The 15,906-nt window shown below is 40.5% G+C and overlaps 2 protein-coding genes and 1 non-coding gene across 3 annotated transcripts in view; 2 read left to right on the forward strand and 1 right to left on the reverse strand.

Moving 5' to 3' along the window:
• The first annotated feature begins 35 nt into the window (after positions 1-35).
• On the forward strand, positions 36-6,223 carry snrnp48 (small nuclear ribonucleoprotein 48 (U11/U12)). The gene is made up of 9 exons (XM_040118705.1): positions 36-295; positions 712-825; positions 921-981; positions 1,743-1,823; positions 3,643-3,825; positions 4,361-4,482; positions 5,437-5,540; positions 5,694-5,816; positions 5,974-6,223. Exons 1-9 carry the CDS (start codon positions 158-160, stop codon positions 6,056-6,058), a joined length of 1,011 nt encoding a protein of 336 aa, XP_039974639.1. The 5' UTR covers positions 36-157; the 3' UTR covers positions 6,059-6,223.
• A 1,389-nt stretch (positions 6,224-7,612) lies between these two features.
• Positions 7,613-15,906, forward strand: part of zgc:113232 (uncharacterized protein LOC541546 homolog) — a 28,983-nt gene continuing 20,689 nt past the window's right edge. Inside the window, exons 1-5 of the mRNA XM_040116822.1 lie at positions 7,613-7,636; positions 12,800-12,884; positions 13,642-13,707; positions 13,909-14,081; positions 15,194-15,340. Of these exons, the coding sequence (XP_039972756.1) occupies positions 7,616-7,636; positions 12,800-12,884; positions 13,642-13,707; positions 13,909-14,081; positions 15,194-15,340 (492 nt within the window). The 5' untranslated portion in view covers positions 7,613-7,615. The remainder of the gene's footprint in view (positions 7,637-12,799; positions 12,885-13,641; positions 13,708-13,908; positions 14,082-15,193; positions 15,341-15,906) is intronic.
• On the reverse strand, positions 13,537-13,608 carry trnap-cgg. The gene has a single exon. It is a non-coding gene; the product is annotated as a tRNA-Pro (tRNA).

Consider the following 15,906-nt stretch of genomic DNA (forward strand, 5'->3'; position numbering starts at 1 on the left):
ACTTCTACTACCAGCATGCATCTGTTATGCGCTCCCGCCAACGCCCCGGCACACGTCATCATCTCGCGCACAATAGGGCCGCGGTGAGCGTACGGTGAAAACGGACACAGACGATTCCGGGGCAAAATCTCCGCTGATTTGGCTTCAGACTCCCAAAATGTCGGAGTCCTCGGAGACACAGACTATTCAGGATCGTCTGGACCGTCTGCAGGAGCTGACGGAGTTCACCGAAAACTGCAAGAAACAGCTAAACGACATATTTGAAACGCTGGGATGGTCGCTGGACTACGAGCAGGTACCGGTCAGACAACGTTAGCTTAGCGTTTAGTCTCGAGTCAAAATACAAGTCAGTCTTTTATAAAATAATCTAGGGTTTGTCGTAGTCTAACTACGTTATCACAATTATTTTGAAAGTAATGTAAAGAAAGCGTCGCTTTTCAGCTGTTGCCGAGCTGTAATGCGTTTTTATTGTTATCTTCATAAACCCAGTGCTACAGATTAATTTACAAGTCTTCACTGTCAGGTCAAACATATATTTTTGTGTGTGTGTGTGTGTGTGTGTGTGTGTGTGTGTGTGTGTGTGTGTGTGTGTGTGTGTGTGTGTGTGTGTGTCTCTCTCGTTTAAAAGTAAACAAAAAGGGTTTTCACCTCATCATTTGTGCGCAATTTCCCGGCCGTCGTCCAGCTGAGGTTTGTGGTGTTTTTCCTCAGGAAGCCACGGAGCAGTGCCCCTACGACCCCGACCACAGGGTCCCAGTCAGGACCATGGAGAAACACAAAGCCTCCTGCCGCCTCAGAAAGATGGGCTACTCAGCGGAGGAGCAGGTAGTGCGGCGAGAGTGACAACAAAACCCTAACCAGACAACAGACCGCCACAGTGTTGACGCACTGCAGCTGTTAACGTTGTCTCTGTTTTGCAGGCGGAGATGTGCGACCCTTCCGTGTGTTATGAGAACAGCAGTGTCAGAAGCTTTACCATGGGTGAGTCGTCGTTGATGAGTGTCACTGCAAATCAAGGTTACCCGTCACTGTCTTCTCCTGACTCCCATTGCAGCTTAGGGCCTCAATAAAATGTCCCTTTTTTGTCCATTTGATATTCGAAGAAAATGAGTTCAAGACAATTAAGTTATGATGATGTTTATGTTCGTAAAGATCAGTTAAGGTAATGTACGCTTTACCCTGCAAAACAATGTAAAAAATAAAACAAAAAAAGCCCCTCTGTTATGTTATATTGAGGCTCACTGTAGGAGTCTTCAGAGCTCCAATGGTCAGCTAATGAAAGTCAGGATGCTCTGCAAAATAGTAGTCTTTATTCGTAACATTTATTTTCTAATTGCTGTTGATGAGCGTTTTTTAAAGATAAGAGAACCTAAAAAACAAATATATTATTTTTCCTGTCGTTGTTGTTAAATGGTTTTGCAATTACTATGTCTAAAGGACGGGAAAGAAAAAATCTTCAAGACCTGTAAGATATAATCAAATAGAAATTTGTTTTTTAAAAGATCATTAAAAAGGTTTCTTATTTAAACAACACTGATCCCACCCTCAACTGCCTCACGTAAGACTGGTGACGAGTTGGGTTTAAATTAAATTCTTTCATCACACACACAAAATCTGTGATTGGGAAAAAAAAAAAGTGGGAAATCAAGGGAAAATATTTAAATCTAGAAGTTAAATGCATGTTCATGTCAGCTTCTTCTGGAGCTTCTGAAATCAGTCATCATGTCATTTCCTTCTTGCAGACAAATCCACCCAGCACCAGGTGATCCTACAGGCCAGATCTGCTGCACCGTTGATGCGGATGGAAGGAGTCTTCTGGCAAGGTATCGGCTCCTTTTATAATGGGGTTACCGCAGAACTGTTTCCTCTGGTGTGCTCCTCTGTACCATCCTGATCAGAGATGCAACAGCTTGTCATTAGAGGCGAGGACACACAGTTAGATTTCGCAGCTCGAGGACGTTCAGTCTTACGTTCAGGTGCAATGAAAGACCAGTAGGTGTCACTAGAGGGGTATCTAGTGCTAAACTCATCACTCAGTTGTTTGTTCCAAACCCTCTCAACCGACATCCACCTCCATTACTCCCAAAATTTAATCCCATTAATTCAGAGGATTTTGTAACTCTTCGGGTACTTTTTGCCCGGATTTGTCATCTTTATTTAATATCATATTTCTGCTGACGTGTGTGTGTAATGTGTGTGTTATGTGTTCTGTTTGCAGCAACAGGGGTGAGTATTAAAGAGACGATGGGCTCTAGAAAGTTATGCTGCTCAGGTTCAGGCTTGCCTGATTACGTGCAGTATCCTTTAATGTCATATCCTTTCTAACCACAGGGCTGGGGGATTCTCATGCTCACACACAAACAGATACACACACACTTTTCCCATTACGTGTTGGGGAAAGTCCAATCCATACATTCAGACCTGTCAGTTAACATTAATGTGGATAAATGTAAACTTTATGTATGTGACATGTTTTAAAAAAAAAAATGTAAAGATTGAATGTCACTCCCTCTTTCCATGAAGTCCACTGCTAAAATGATCCTAGTTAAAAGCCATGATCGCTCACTAATTTCCCTCATTAGCTCGATATTGATCGCAAAGGAGGAGATATACAATAGATAAAAAGAGCAGATTAATTCGATATTTTGTACAATTTACAGCAGCTAAGAAGAAACAAAGCCGCATGTTAAATTGAAAACAAACCAGTGCCGTTAATAAATTTTAGAGAGCTGGGGAACTTGTTGAGCAGACTCTCTTGTGACCTTTGAAACAGATCTGGTGTTTAGCATTGAAGTGAAATTTAAAAATTAAAATAACATCAATCTGATTTCAAAAGTATTTTTCTCTCTCCCCAGTGACTCGCTTTGATGGGTAAATCAGATCACAAAATTATATTTTTAACTCATTTGTAGGATACAAACTACGCAATTCTGCCAGTTACATAGTGTAAATGTAAATGTCAAGGGTCCACCTCCTGATCTTTCCCTATGTAGTGATAACTAATTTGCCTTTTTTGCTTTGTTTTCTGAGTCCAGCTCTGGACTAGTTTTGGTTGTGTTGAACTCAGTTGGTAATTTCCCGCTTTTAGGGCCTTTTCACTTTCCTCAAAATAAGTAACAGAACTTTTTTGTGTGTGTGTTTCAAATTATAATGTCAGAATCAAATTTTGTGTGAATTTAGGAGATACTTTTCCTTGCAGTCCAAAGAGTAAAATTACACTATTTTGAGGTTTCCCACCTGGAGCTGATGAGGAACCTATGGAGATGATCAATAACAGTTGGACTTGTACCATGGAGACCAGTTCTGTTGACCATATCCAGATAATGTAATTAGTTAAATGACTGGATGAATGTTTCTGAATAATAAACGTTATCACAATTATTTTGAAAGTAATGTAAAGAAAGCGTTGCTTTTCAGCTGTTGCCGAGCTGTGATTTGTTTTTATTGTTATCTTCATAAACCCAGTGCTACAGATTAATTTACAAGTCTTCACTGTCAGGTCAAACATATATTTGTGTGTGTACAGAGACACACAAAGTGTGTGTGTGCGTGTGCGTGCGTGTTCGTTTGTGTGTGTGTGTGTTTGTGTTCACCTGCCTCAGTCATTCCTCATTGTGTAAAGCCTCTCTGGTTCTCCATCAGGTCAGTACTCCGGCCAGCCTGTCGACGTGCCTCAGAACCACAAGCGAGCTGTGTGTGATCTCACTGTGGCCGACCGATTGGCTCTGTACGATCACGTGGTCGGCGCCCTCGGCCAACAGAACGAAGCTGGCTCCTCCAGCAACGAAGATCTCTACGTAGATTTGGTGTCCAAACTTCAGAAGGGTGAGACTTGTACGACATGGTGGGGACCTCCCAGGTTCTCAGAAACAAGTAGCCTGATTTATACTAGTAAAGAAGGTTGGAACGTGTCGGCTGTGCCTCTCCACCATTGTATGTTTTTGTTTTAGGGTTATTGTTTTATCTTTGTTTAGTTTGTTTAGTTTTGTTTTGTTTTAATTATTTTTTGTGAGTACCACAATAGAACTAAGTTATTTACTCCGTACTTTTATCCATCAAATGAATTCAGTCAATCAATCAATAAAGCCTTCCAAACATCAGAATGATAAAATGTTAGGTATTGGATTATCTGTACACGAAAAAAACAGTTTTGTCACAGAGTATTTGGACTATATAGGAATTTTAAAATGTTTCTATTTGTACAACTAATTTCACTCCTAAAAATAGTTTCTGTTTGGCTTTTTGAAAAAATTGATTTTTGCGTAAGTTTTGAAGAATAAAGGAAGAGAGGTTTCTTTTCTCCCCTCGGTGCAGTGCTCTGGTAAAATTAGTCTGAGTGTCCCTATTTTTGTGTGTACAGATGACGAACAGAACGAACCGAAGACTCATCTCGAGCTGATGGCAGAGATGAGGGACTACAAGAGGCGGCGTCAGTCCTACCGCGCCAAGAACGTTCACATCACCAAGAAGTCCTACACTGAGGTACGAGTGAGCCACAGGACAACGTTCGGCCGGTTCTCTACCCACAATTATTTCTGTTTGTGGTTACGTTATAGAAATCGCTTCACAGATCTCATGCTGGAGGAGTCACGCTCACATTTTCAGGTGTCTGTGTACCTTTAGAGTTCGGGGGGGTGAAACAGAAAAACAGAATACCAGAAGCACCGCAGGTGACTGTAACAGGCTGAGACACCTGTAAATCAAGCAAATTTGGCCTGAAACATTAGACTAACGTTCAACACCAAGTTCCTGACAGCAGAGCGGATAACCCAGCGCACAAAATTCATTTGTATCTCATTTAGGATCATTTAATGAAGTGCAAATGAAAGACACAACAGGCTCAATGCGCCGTGGATTTGGCAAAAGTGATTTGCAAATCCAGCCGCTGTGACTGATTCTTGATGTGTTCAGGTTGAACATGAAGGTTTTCCTGAATTTTCACATACGAGCAGTGGACAGAGGAAGTAGAGCACGTAGGTGCAGGAAGTAAAGAACTCGTGAACTCCTGTCAAATACTGATGAACAGGGCACTGACCCTCTGCCTGCTCACTGGATCTGGAGCTTCCAGCGTGTGTGTGTGTGTGTGTGTGTGTGTGTGTGTGTGTGTGTGTGTGTGTGTGTGTGTGTGTGTGTGTGTGTGTGTGTGTGTGTGTGTGTTTTCTGCACCAAAGACTTTTCTATCAGTCTAAGTGTATAACTAAATCTTAATGTAGAGTTTAGAAGTTGAGAAGTAATATATGCAGAAAATTTTAGTATGTTGGCAAATGCGTTAATGTCGGCCCAGATAAAGACTGTCTGGGAAAGGCTGGTGTTTTAGTGTGTAACTGTAAAAATCTGAAGCTGACCCCAGAGCATTAGATTCAGTAAAGACTTTCCTGTTGAAATGAAGATTAAGAAACCAATTGATTACTTGGTATCACTGTGGTCACCCTGTAGGTCATCAGAGAGGTGATCAACGTCCACTCAGAGGAGCTCGCCAGACAGTGGAGAGAAGAGGATGACGAGGATGAGTCGACACGATCCGAACACTGCTCCCGCAGGTACAAGAAACACTATGAAACGTATTATAAACTGAATTAAATCTGAATGAAAATGTATAACGACTGATATTTATTTATTTATTTATTTATTTATTTATTTATTTATTTATTTATTTATTTATTTATTAATTAATTAATTAATCAATCTGTCAGGCGTCGCTTGGATGAAAGGAGATCAGCGTCCTCAGAGTCTCAACATTCCCGCAGCAGGTGCCATCGCAGCCGGGAAAGAAGCCATGACAGAGAGAGCAAGAAGAAGAAAAAGAAGAGGGAGAGGTAAGACAGGACGAACAATACCTCCTTGTTCCTCTGTAAGTTGTTTAGGACATGTTACCACCATGTACTGTACTGTAACAATCCCTGGTGAAATTTTTTTTTTTTTTTTTTTGAAAGAGCCTATTGTCCTGTGGTAATCTTGTTAAAATCTCCGCAGGGATTCCCGCTCCCCCAATGACAACCACTACGACCGAAAGAAGAAGAAAAAGAAGAAGAAGGAAGACAGGGAGAAAGAGAAGTGATAGTCCTGGATCAGCAACAACAGAAGTCTGATCAGATGAGGTCATAGGTCATTTTGGCCTCTGCAGGTCAAAATATGTCAGACGCTGTAACATTTTAAGTTTTTCAACTGGGGGATTTTGGGACGCTATAAATGGGAATAAAGTTTTGGGAACCAACAACACGAACATCTTGAGCTTTTTGTGCTTCACAGGAACTATTTAAAAACTGTCAGAACTGCTGATTGTCATGGTAACTGCATGTCTGCCAATCTCAAACAGACTCCACCTGCCTCTGTTTGATTGGCTGAGAGTGATTTCCAGCTACAGACTACCTGGAATGTTGGACAGGAGTGTCAAAGCTGGCACGCTTTTACCACAGGGTCAAAGGTCATTTTGTTTTGAGCCTAATTCTGCTGTGTGTCTGCAAGTGTTTACGTAGGATTTCTGCAGTCTTTAGGGAAAAAATGGAATATCTTAAACTGAAATTTGGGTTTCTAATGTCTAGATTTTTTTTTTTAAGACAAATATTGCAAAATTGTTTATTTTTAGAATGATGCTATTTAAAATGTGCATGTCCTCATTTTTAAAAACCACACATGATTACATTCAGTCCATTTGTGTGGTGAATGTGGTGTACACGGATCAGCCACAACATTAAAACCAGCTACCGGCTTTAATGTTGTGGCTGATTGGTGTGAAAACCACTACAGTTTCAAATGTTTTAGAATCTTTTAGCAAACAAGAAAAAATCTGCAACATGATGTTGCCAAAGTTTTGTTCTTTTGATATAATGAGGGTTATTTTGACAAGATGAAATCTGTTGCTACGTGTAGAACCTGGGGTGAGCAGCAGAAACTGGTTTGTAGGATCCAATTTGAACGCAGTATTGGTAGCCTCTTGGAAAGTGTGGTCGTATTGCTTTGCCAACGAGGTTATGTTTTCAGTCTCATTTGTCTATTTAGTAGGTAGTCGGATACACTATAGAAGAGGTTGTGCTTTGAGATGAACAATTAGTTTTTGGAGCACAGTGTTTGAAATGTATTTCTTAACATTGAGATGAAGGAACTACTAGTCTTATTTGATTTAAAAAATCTTTTAATTTTGGATGCATATGAAAACTGATTAAAAAACATTTCAGATATGAAAATGTGTAATACTTTCTGGTTACGTTTTCATTTGCAAACACTAACATCACATGAAAAGAATATTGTAAGTATAAAGTTTGGACTTTCTCGAAACTTCTGCACCAATCCAAGCATCTCTCTCTCTCTCTCTCTATCTCTGTGTCATTCTTTCTCTGCTGATGCCGGATTCTGACTCAGGTATTTCTCACCCTGTTGAGAAGCAGAGATAGAGGGCGAGAAGGACAAAAAAAGACGGAGAGGATCCCGTCAGTGCCTGGGAACCTGAGGGATCCTGGAGAGACAGACAGAGGACAGCGGGAACCATCGGAGTGATAATGCTCTGAGGAGATCTGCTCAGGGAAAGCTAAACCAGGTTGTTTTTGTCCTCATCTGTATCCCGAAAGCGTCCTGTGCAGGATCTGGTCTGGTCTGAGGGGACTCGCTCGGCAGCACCATGGGAACCCCCAGTGACAAGGTAAGTGGGGATGGCCTGGGTTTGTCCAGGGGCCCTGCAGGTTTGGGTTTAGGGGTAGCTGATGTCCGTTTTGGTCTGCTGAGGCGACCAGTGTGGAAATTTATTGGTTTGGATCAACTGGGATTAAACTGAAATGGATTTTGGTTTTTTTTGGTGCAGCATTCAGGTAATGGAGAGAAAATAGTGTAAAACAGCAGCCGTGGACCGTTTGTTTTTGGAGAAATCGTATGGAGCACTGGCAACATGGATTGGTTACAGTTTTTGGACAGTTAATGTTAGATTGGCACCTCGTCCATCAAAGAAACTACTCATGTTTAGCTGTGTTCTATGGAACTAACGGTAGATGAACATTTGACAGGTACTGAAGGGAAAATCAATCAAAGCCGGGGTTTTAATTTAAGTCTTTAGTCTTAATTGGTCGATTTTTCAATTGCTTCCAAAGATGTCAGCTGCACTTAAAAACCGTGACAGCCTAAAATTTGAATGACGTCTTCATTTCCACATTAAAATGATTTTCTTTTTCTCTGTCATTAAATTTAGTTGGTGTCCTCAGCAGCAGGATCAGAGGTATAATAGTTTGTAAAACACCCGTCTAATACTTAATAATATACTTTATCTCTACTTCCCAGCAACTCCAACCCGTTTTTATCCTGAGTTGTCATAATGACCTACAGAGAGAAACTAGCAGGACCCCGAAAGCATCATTTGTCCAAAAAATATTTTTAAATGTCTAATATTTGGTCCCGCAGAGTACGAGATGTAACTTTCAGCTCCCTTCATATGTCCTTGAGTGCTAACACTTTCTTTGGTATATAACAGAGGAGCTTAAAACTAACTCAGCTTCACGCTTCACATTCAATTGTGCTGAGAAATGTTTGACGGTAAATGTTGAATAACGAAGGTCAAAATATTCGGTCTCTCTTTGTTTTTCCGTTGTGGTTCATTAGAGAGCAGATGTTTATCAATGTTGCTCTTCAGTGCACAAAACTCAGATTTTACTTAGTTACTTAACTGCCTTTGGCATTTTTCTTGAAATCGTAACGAAGCCCGATTGTAGAGGAATTTTTTGAATTGATTTTTTTTTTTATGAACTAAGTGAAGGATTTGGTTTCCCTGAAATGTCCGGACCATGTGAACTCATCTGAGGCATTTTTTATTTAGTTAAGTAAAGTAATCCAGGTGAAGATCATTTAATCTTAGACGAAATTATTTGTAGCAGTGTTGCATTACACAGAGCTTGTGTTTTGTGTAATGCAATGCAGCGTTTCCTACAGCAAACCCCAAATATCCAAGAGAACACGTTCAGTATGAAATGGAGTGTAGCAAATGACGGAGGTGTCTCACCTCTCTGCCCCGTAGGTCCTGCAGGACGGGATTACTGGTTCATTCTCCGTCTGTTGCAGCGGATCTTTTTGGATTTCCGCCCAATCTAACCTTTGGTGGGTGATTGTTTACAAGGCATCATTGAGTACATCCAGTAGAACGCAGGAACCCTGCTGGCAGAAAAACATTCAGAGAAACAGCAAAACTCAAAGATGAATCAAGTTTTTTTAGGATAACACTTTTAAAAAATGGTGTTGTTGAAGTGCAGGACAGTGAGACGTTTTCTTAATCTCAGGGCAAATCCAATATTGTATGTTTATATTTTTTAGCCTGTTTATTGATTGTCCCGGAGAAATAAAAACATGTATCGCCTCTACGTTTTCCTGCATTTCTTTTTAAAAAAAAATACACGTTAAATTTCTCATTTGAATAAGGAAAAGAAAAGCAAGAATCAGTAGGGATTAAATTAACACCAGAGAGGCAGCGATGAGGACAGTTGATTTGAACTTTTGGGAGTTGAAATATTTAAGTTTTCAGAGTGTTCCCCCATGAGTTTTCCCAAACCCAATCTCCGTGTAAGCTCAAACTCTGAGGTTTCAGAAATCACACCAGGAAATTGTGGTTCCTGCCAGTTTTTCCCCTTTAGCCCACAGTTTATTGACCTCTGGTCACAGTCCACTGTGCAGCTTGTCCAGCGCGGTTAAATGTCCTGGTTTGTCCTCGGTTTGTTTTCAGGCTCACAGTGAAGCTGAAGGAATGTGACATGAGTCTGAGAAGAGCTCAGTGGCTTTCATCCTGACAAAGGAACCTCTCAGTTCGTTTAAATCTCTCTTAAACACCAGCAGAGTCTCATCTGAGCCACTCAAACCCCTCAGCAGCCGCGGGGCGACCAGAGAGCGCTGCAGGCTTTAAGAAATGTATTTCAGTTTTGAATGTAGTCCACTTCTCTGGTCCTGCTTGACGCCAGACGCTCTGCTCTGGGGTCAGGAGGTCCACTGGTGAAGGTATTCGCTTCACTCCCGATGTTCTTTTGATGCCACAGTCGGGCCCAAATAATGCAGGCGATAATATGACTTTCTGTAACTTAACTGCACCGTAAGGACCTGTGCTTGTGGATCCTCCAGGTAAATATGGAAGGATGATGGAGAAGTGTGTTGGTCTGATTCATCACGGTTGCACCTAAATCTGCAGTTATCACATGTTCCAGTCAAAGTGTAGGCACCAGATTGTTTTATATCCGGCCGGTTAAACATCCGGATATAAAATGCAGAACGCGCCAAAATGTCTTACAGCATTTCACAGTATAACCCCGAGAAGAGCTGTGTATTTGTGCATTATTTGTATTAGTGGTTAAAGGAGGTTTTAATGTGTATTGTGCAGCAGAAATATCATTTCATTTTCATTTACATATCTTTTGTGTAACCTGCTCGCATTATGCTCCACTGTTGTACCTGTATTTCAGTGGTGGAAATTCACTAAGTAACTAAGTACAATTTTGTGGTGCTTAACTGTAGTATTTCCATTTTATGCCTCCTTATACTTTATACATTGTACTTTCTACTGCACTACATTTATTTGACAGATATAGTTACTTACTAGCTACTTTTCAGACTAAAATTTTAGATTAAAGCAGTGATCTTTGGCTTGTGACTCCTCAGAAAAAAAAGCAGTGTCTACTCTGGGCCCTTTGTCACAAATTTCAGATTTCCATAAGTTTTTAGCAGTGACGTAGAAGACTGAAATTCCCGTCTGATGCTTTAATGTAAATAACGGCTTGAGGCCCAGACAAGGAAATATTATCCAATATTACACAAAAGTGGTAAATATTAGATTGAAAAAAATAAAAACAAATTTAGCTTGTGTCCCTTCGAGGGGTCTAACTAGTTAATTGTACATAAAATAGATCAACTAGCTCAACCTCCAGCAGCTACAACAGTAAAGTGCTGCTGTTGAATGGCTGCATCAGTAATAACAATCTAATAATGTCAGGTATATAATAATGTATCATATAATAATATATATGTATGTATGTATAATATAATAATATTACCTGACCGTGGCCCGATTAACCTCCGAAGGGGCCCCGGAGCAAAAACTTGTTCCTGTACCCTGGTTTACAAGTTGATCGAAGCCGTCCAGTCACTTTTTACTGTAACATTTGTAGAGGTCGTAACTTTTAGGAATAAATGTATTTAGACTCAAGAGAAGCTGTGCCAACAATATGAAATTCATTGATGCATTGAATTTTTCTTGAAAGTATCAAAATCAAAAGGAAATGTTTGGGGTAAAATCCTTGTATGTACGTATGTTTGTTTATTTATTTATTTTTATTTTTTTTAATTCTGTTGTGACTCCAGAGGCACTCAGCAACATTTTTATTGAGCCTAGAGTCTGAAGCTGTGTGTTTGTGTGTGTGTGTGTGTGTGTGTGTTTGTGTGTGTGTTTGTGTGAGTTTGTGTGTGTGTGTGTGTGTGTGTGTGTGTGTGTGTGTGTGTGTGTGTGTGTGTGTGTGTGTGTGTGTTTCAAATAAAGTTTTGTTTCTGTTTTGTTTTGGTTTACAACCATTTATATGGTTATTGAATGTTAGTTATTAAACTGTCTTGAAAAAAACGAGCTTGAATTTAGGTGAAATTCATCTACAGAGTTGTTCAGAGGAGCCCAAAGTTAAAAGCAAGTGAAGGAGAAAAAAAAAAAACCAAACCAAAAAAAACAACTGGCACAGATTCACCAGTTACATTTTTATACAGGCAGTTTTATCTCTGCTAGAGTTAAATGTCCTGTTTCTGGCAACAGTATAAAAAATGTATATTTTCATTTTCAGTAATAATCTGCAGTAAGGATTCATGTACCTTCAGTACGCACATCAATTGTTTAAGATGTCTTGTTTGGTAGTAGTTGACCTCACTGCACAGTATATATTAGAAATGCTTAAAGCCAAGAGATGAGAAAGAAAAGACGATAGATAAGAATCAAACTGTCACATTTGAGGAGCTGGAACCAGCAAATGTTTGTGCTTGAGAAATGGCTAAATTATTAAATCAAATTAGTTAATTACAGTTCATTTTGACACAAGTACGTTTATTGTAAATAGTGTTATAGTGTGTTTGGTCAATTTATTTCAGGCCAGTATTATTATTCTTTGATTGCCTCCTCCTTCCGCACCAAACTTGGTGGAGGGGATGGGGCATGGGCCATGGAAGAACCTATTACACTTTGCCATGAACTTTAATTTTTGTCTCTGAAGTCTGGTATATTGGTGTGCCTTAAACAATCCAACAAGAGCTCCAAAAGCTGAAGCTTTTCAAAGTCGGCGTGTGATAATGTGTAAATGTCAATGAATCCATGTATGTATTAAATATTGTAGGTCTTATCATCCCTATTAGTTTTCCATCGTTTTACCTTCATCCTTTGATCGGTGTGACAGTGAAAAAAGCGTTAAATTGCGTTCTGTGTGGTATTAAAAAGCTCTTTTAAAGTCTTACGTTTAATTTAGGGACCACTGCAGAAACTCTGTCGGAGAACCACAGCCTAGTTAATAAAGTGAGTACAGGTGATCGACAGTGTACAGGATTCTCTGTCAATAAGACTTGGTAAACAAATAAAATGTTATTATCTTCGGGTCCGAATCTGTGAAACTCGGTGGGCGGTGACACAATCTATACATCAATACACTGGCTGTTCCGCACCAGTAATTGTAAGCTACTTTTACAATTGAACATCAAAACTTCCACAACAGGACAAATAACTTCTCACAGTGGCTGCCCCCCAACCCCCCGATGTTTGCATTACCTGGTAGATCACATTAACTTAATGTTGCTGTGTTTGTTTTTCCTCCTGCAGGTGTCTCTCCTCTCACGGCTGCTCGTGCTCATGCTGTGTGTCGTCTTTTCTCTCTGTCAGGATGAATACTCCGGATACCACTCAGGTCAGAGTCGCCACACACCGATCTGATGAATCGTAACCATTCAGAACTGTTTATAACTATACATTTAGACAAATGATGTTTTTATTTGTCACACAGCTTGTAAGATAGCTGTTTATTCCTGCCTTGCAGAACGACAGGTGGAAAAAGTTGATTCAAAGTGAGAAAACAGCAAATCTATAATCTGTAAAGTTTAAATGAATTGTTTGGTCTAGAAAATGTCGAAAATATTCCTAAATATCCATAAAAATGTACTGGAATTTGCAGATTTATTATAAGATTTCTTACTTATCCTGATTGGCCACCAAAAAGAAAACCAGTAGATTTATTTTTGTAATAATCTGAAAATTAAAAAAAAAAAAACGGCTTTTTAACTTATTAATAGATCTAAAAAATGACTTCACTGGCAAGAATATAGGGCGATGTGAGGTGGGATCGTATTAGAATCTGGATCAATTTACACTCAAGCCAATACAGGAATCACATATCAGAATTAAAAACTGCTGAGTTTCCTGTGGATTGATGAACACTCATGTATAAACCTTTTTTATTTGTCCATCTCCACTTTCAGAACAGCATTGTAAATTTCCATGACACTGCATATTGTAGTCTTTTGAAGTAATATCTGTCCGCGAGGTTTATCGTCTCAACTCAAGGGCTCGTCCGGGATTTGAACCCGGGACCTCTCGCACCCGAAGCGAGAATCATACCCCTAGACCAACGAGCCGCTCATGTGTTTCTTATTTGTATGTCTGCTCAGGTGAGGACCACACCTATGAAGGCTCTGTGGTCGACCACTATGACAACTTAGCCCCTCCTCAACCAGGTGAGACCATGTCCCTCACTGTTCATTCTTACCTATTTATGTGCAGTAGCTGCTTCACAGCTACTGTTTCTCTCCAAACACGTTTACGCTGTAGCACAAAGCAGGCACTTTGGAGGTCTGGGTAGGTCTGGGTAGACCTCCGACCTGAAGAATAAGACCCCAAACTGGACAATACAGATAAAGTCTCCTTTGTGCCGTCAGAGTATCCGCCCGAGCCGGCTCACAGATACGACGAGGATGAGGGGTCCGAGGAAGGGGACTACGACGCCTACAGTCCCGTCCCCACCGAGGTCACCATGATCACTGAGGATGCCGTACCCTACGCCACCACCACCGAGTCCCACTATGCCAAGGAGGACACAGAGACCATGCAGGTGGGACGGGTGAGGGATGGAGGTCTTTCCTGGGGTCACAGCCACTCTTACAACCGTTTAATTTCAGTTGAGAAAACAATCTCAACACAAGGTCCATTTAGCAGCTGTTCTGGAGCTTTCCATCATATCACATGATCTTAATCAGCAGAAGGCGCTTTCCCAGTTGTTCAAGTTTCCATTTTTTCACGCCTACTCCCATTTCTCACTCAGAAAACCGGACGTTGAACACGTCTATGACGAGTGGGTCAAACTCTGTCTGCTGATGAGGATCATGTGATATGATCGAAAGCTCCCCAACAGCTGCTAAATGGAACTTGTTTTGGGGATTTTTTTTTTTTTCAACTGTTGTTCCCAATGTCAAGCAATAACTTTGCACCTCAATTTCACTTTAAAATGTTAATACAGGGATGATAGGTAGGTCGGTGAAGCACAGAGTCTCTTTTGATATACAACCACAGAAGTCACCAAGGTTGAGTTTTCATGTCCTGCGCCAAGCGGCCTCAAGAAATCCCGGCCTTCGGTAACAGACGAAACTGCCACAACAACAGATTATGACCTTGTTAAGGTTACTGAGGTATTTGCCACGGCGCTGTCAGAGCTATTACCTAACGTCTCTTTAAACTGAAGGTTTCAAACTTCACTTCACTTTAAAGATAATGGGACAAGAGTAATGGCCACGTTGAAGACGTTAAAACCTTAATGTGAGAGCAGACTGAGCAGCATGAGCAACATTTAGGAATAGAATAGATCAAACAGGATTATCCCTTAATGTTACTTATTCAATGCACTTTTCACTTAGATTTTTTTATCAGAAACGTTGAAGGGACTTTATAAAACTAAAGGGTTCTGTTTCCTGGAACCTGTAAAATGAAATTGCAAACATGACTTTAACTTTATTTTTAAACACTTTTCAAAAACCACTTCAACAAGATCAGCAGAATGTAATGGGGGGAAAAAAGGCACATCCAGGCCTCATTGTCCAGTTTGTGTCGCTGTTGCTGTAGAAAAACCTTTCATTTTTAACTCTAACCACAAGCGGGTGATCTTCTTCTCAACAATGTGTATGTCTGTGCATCCCTTTGTGTAATACTGTTTTTATTATTGCGTTTTAGGTGCCATATGAGTACCCTCCAGCAGCACCGGACACTGACTCATCTGAGGAGTCTGGGGGTGCACATTCAGCACTTGGGGAGGAGGGGCCTACGGAGTGCGACTGCAAACCCGGAGAACCCGGATTTGCAGGCTTCGCAGGACCAAAGGTACCGACTCAGTACATCACATCGCTGTCGCTTTACCGTCATGACACACAACTGTTTGTCCTTCTTGCATTGATAATGGCTCATTAGCACCTAGAGGGAAGATGATACTTTGGAAAAGTTCCCTGGCTTCTACAAACATTAAACCATTTGGCCTGATAGAGGCACTGTTATTCTCCATCAAAATTTCATACTTTGAATGGCTTCATCTCATTCTCACCAAATTCATTCACCCATTACCGACTGGACTCACGTAGTTCGTCTCACAGTTACTTTAAAGGTGTCTAATGGCAGCTTTCATGTAGAAATATCACAGTCGGCCTTCAGAAATTACTCCTAGTACATATAGGTTGAGTTTGTACTGGAAATAAATGTAGGAAAGCCTGTTGGAGACTATTTCTTATAATGACTAAACAAAAGGTGTTTTTTTTGTTGGTTTTTTTTTGCCCTTCAGCTGTTCTCACAAAAGTGTATATCAGCCGTTCGATAAAGAGCATCCTTGTATTCAATGTTTCAGCTGTTAGAACAGAGGAGAAAAAACTGTACGTCGCCAACAGAAATCATTACAT

The sequence above is a fragment of the Xiphias gladius genome, chromosome 22, assembly GCF_016859285.1.
Source record: "Xiphias gladius isolate SHS-SW01 ecotype Sanya breed wild chromosome 22, ASM1685928v1, whole genome shotgun sequence".
Taxonomy (NCBI): Eukaryota; Metazoa; Chordata; class Actinopteri; order Istiophoriformes; family Xiphiidae; genus Xiphias; species Xiphias gladius.

What these genes read in the sequence shown, in the direction of transcription:
- snrnp48 (XM_040118705.1), top strand. Translation starts at nt 158, where the DNA reads ATGTCGGAGTCCTCGGAGACACAGACTATTCAGGATCGTCTGGACCGT. An exon ending in TCCGAACACTGCTCCCGCAG is followed by an intron (nt 5,541 to 5,693) that starts GTACAAGAAACA and finishes TCAATCTGTCAG; the next exon opens with GCGTCGCTTGGATGAAAGGA. An exon ending in AAGAAAAAGAAGAGGGAGAG is followed by an intron (nt 5,817 to 5,973) that starts GTAAGACAGGAC and finishes AAATCTCCGCAG; the next exon opens with GGATTCCCGCTCCCCCAATG.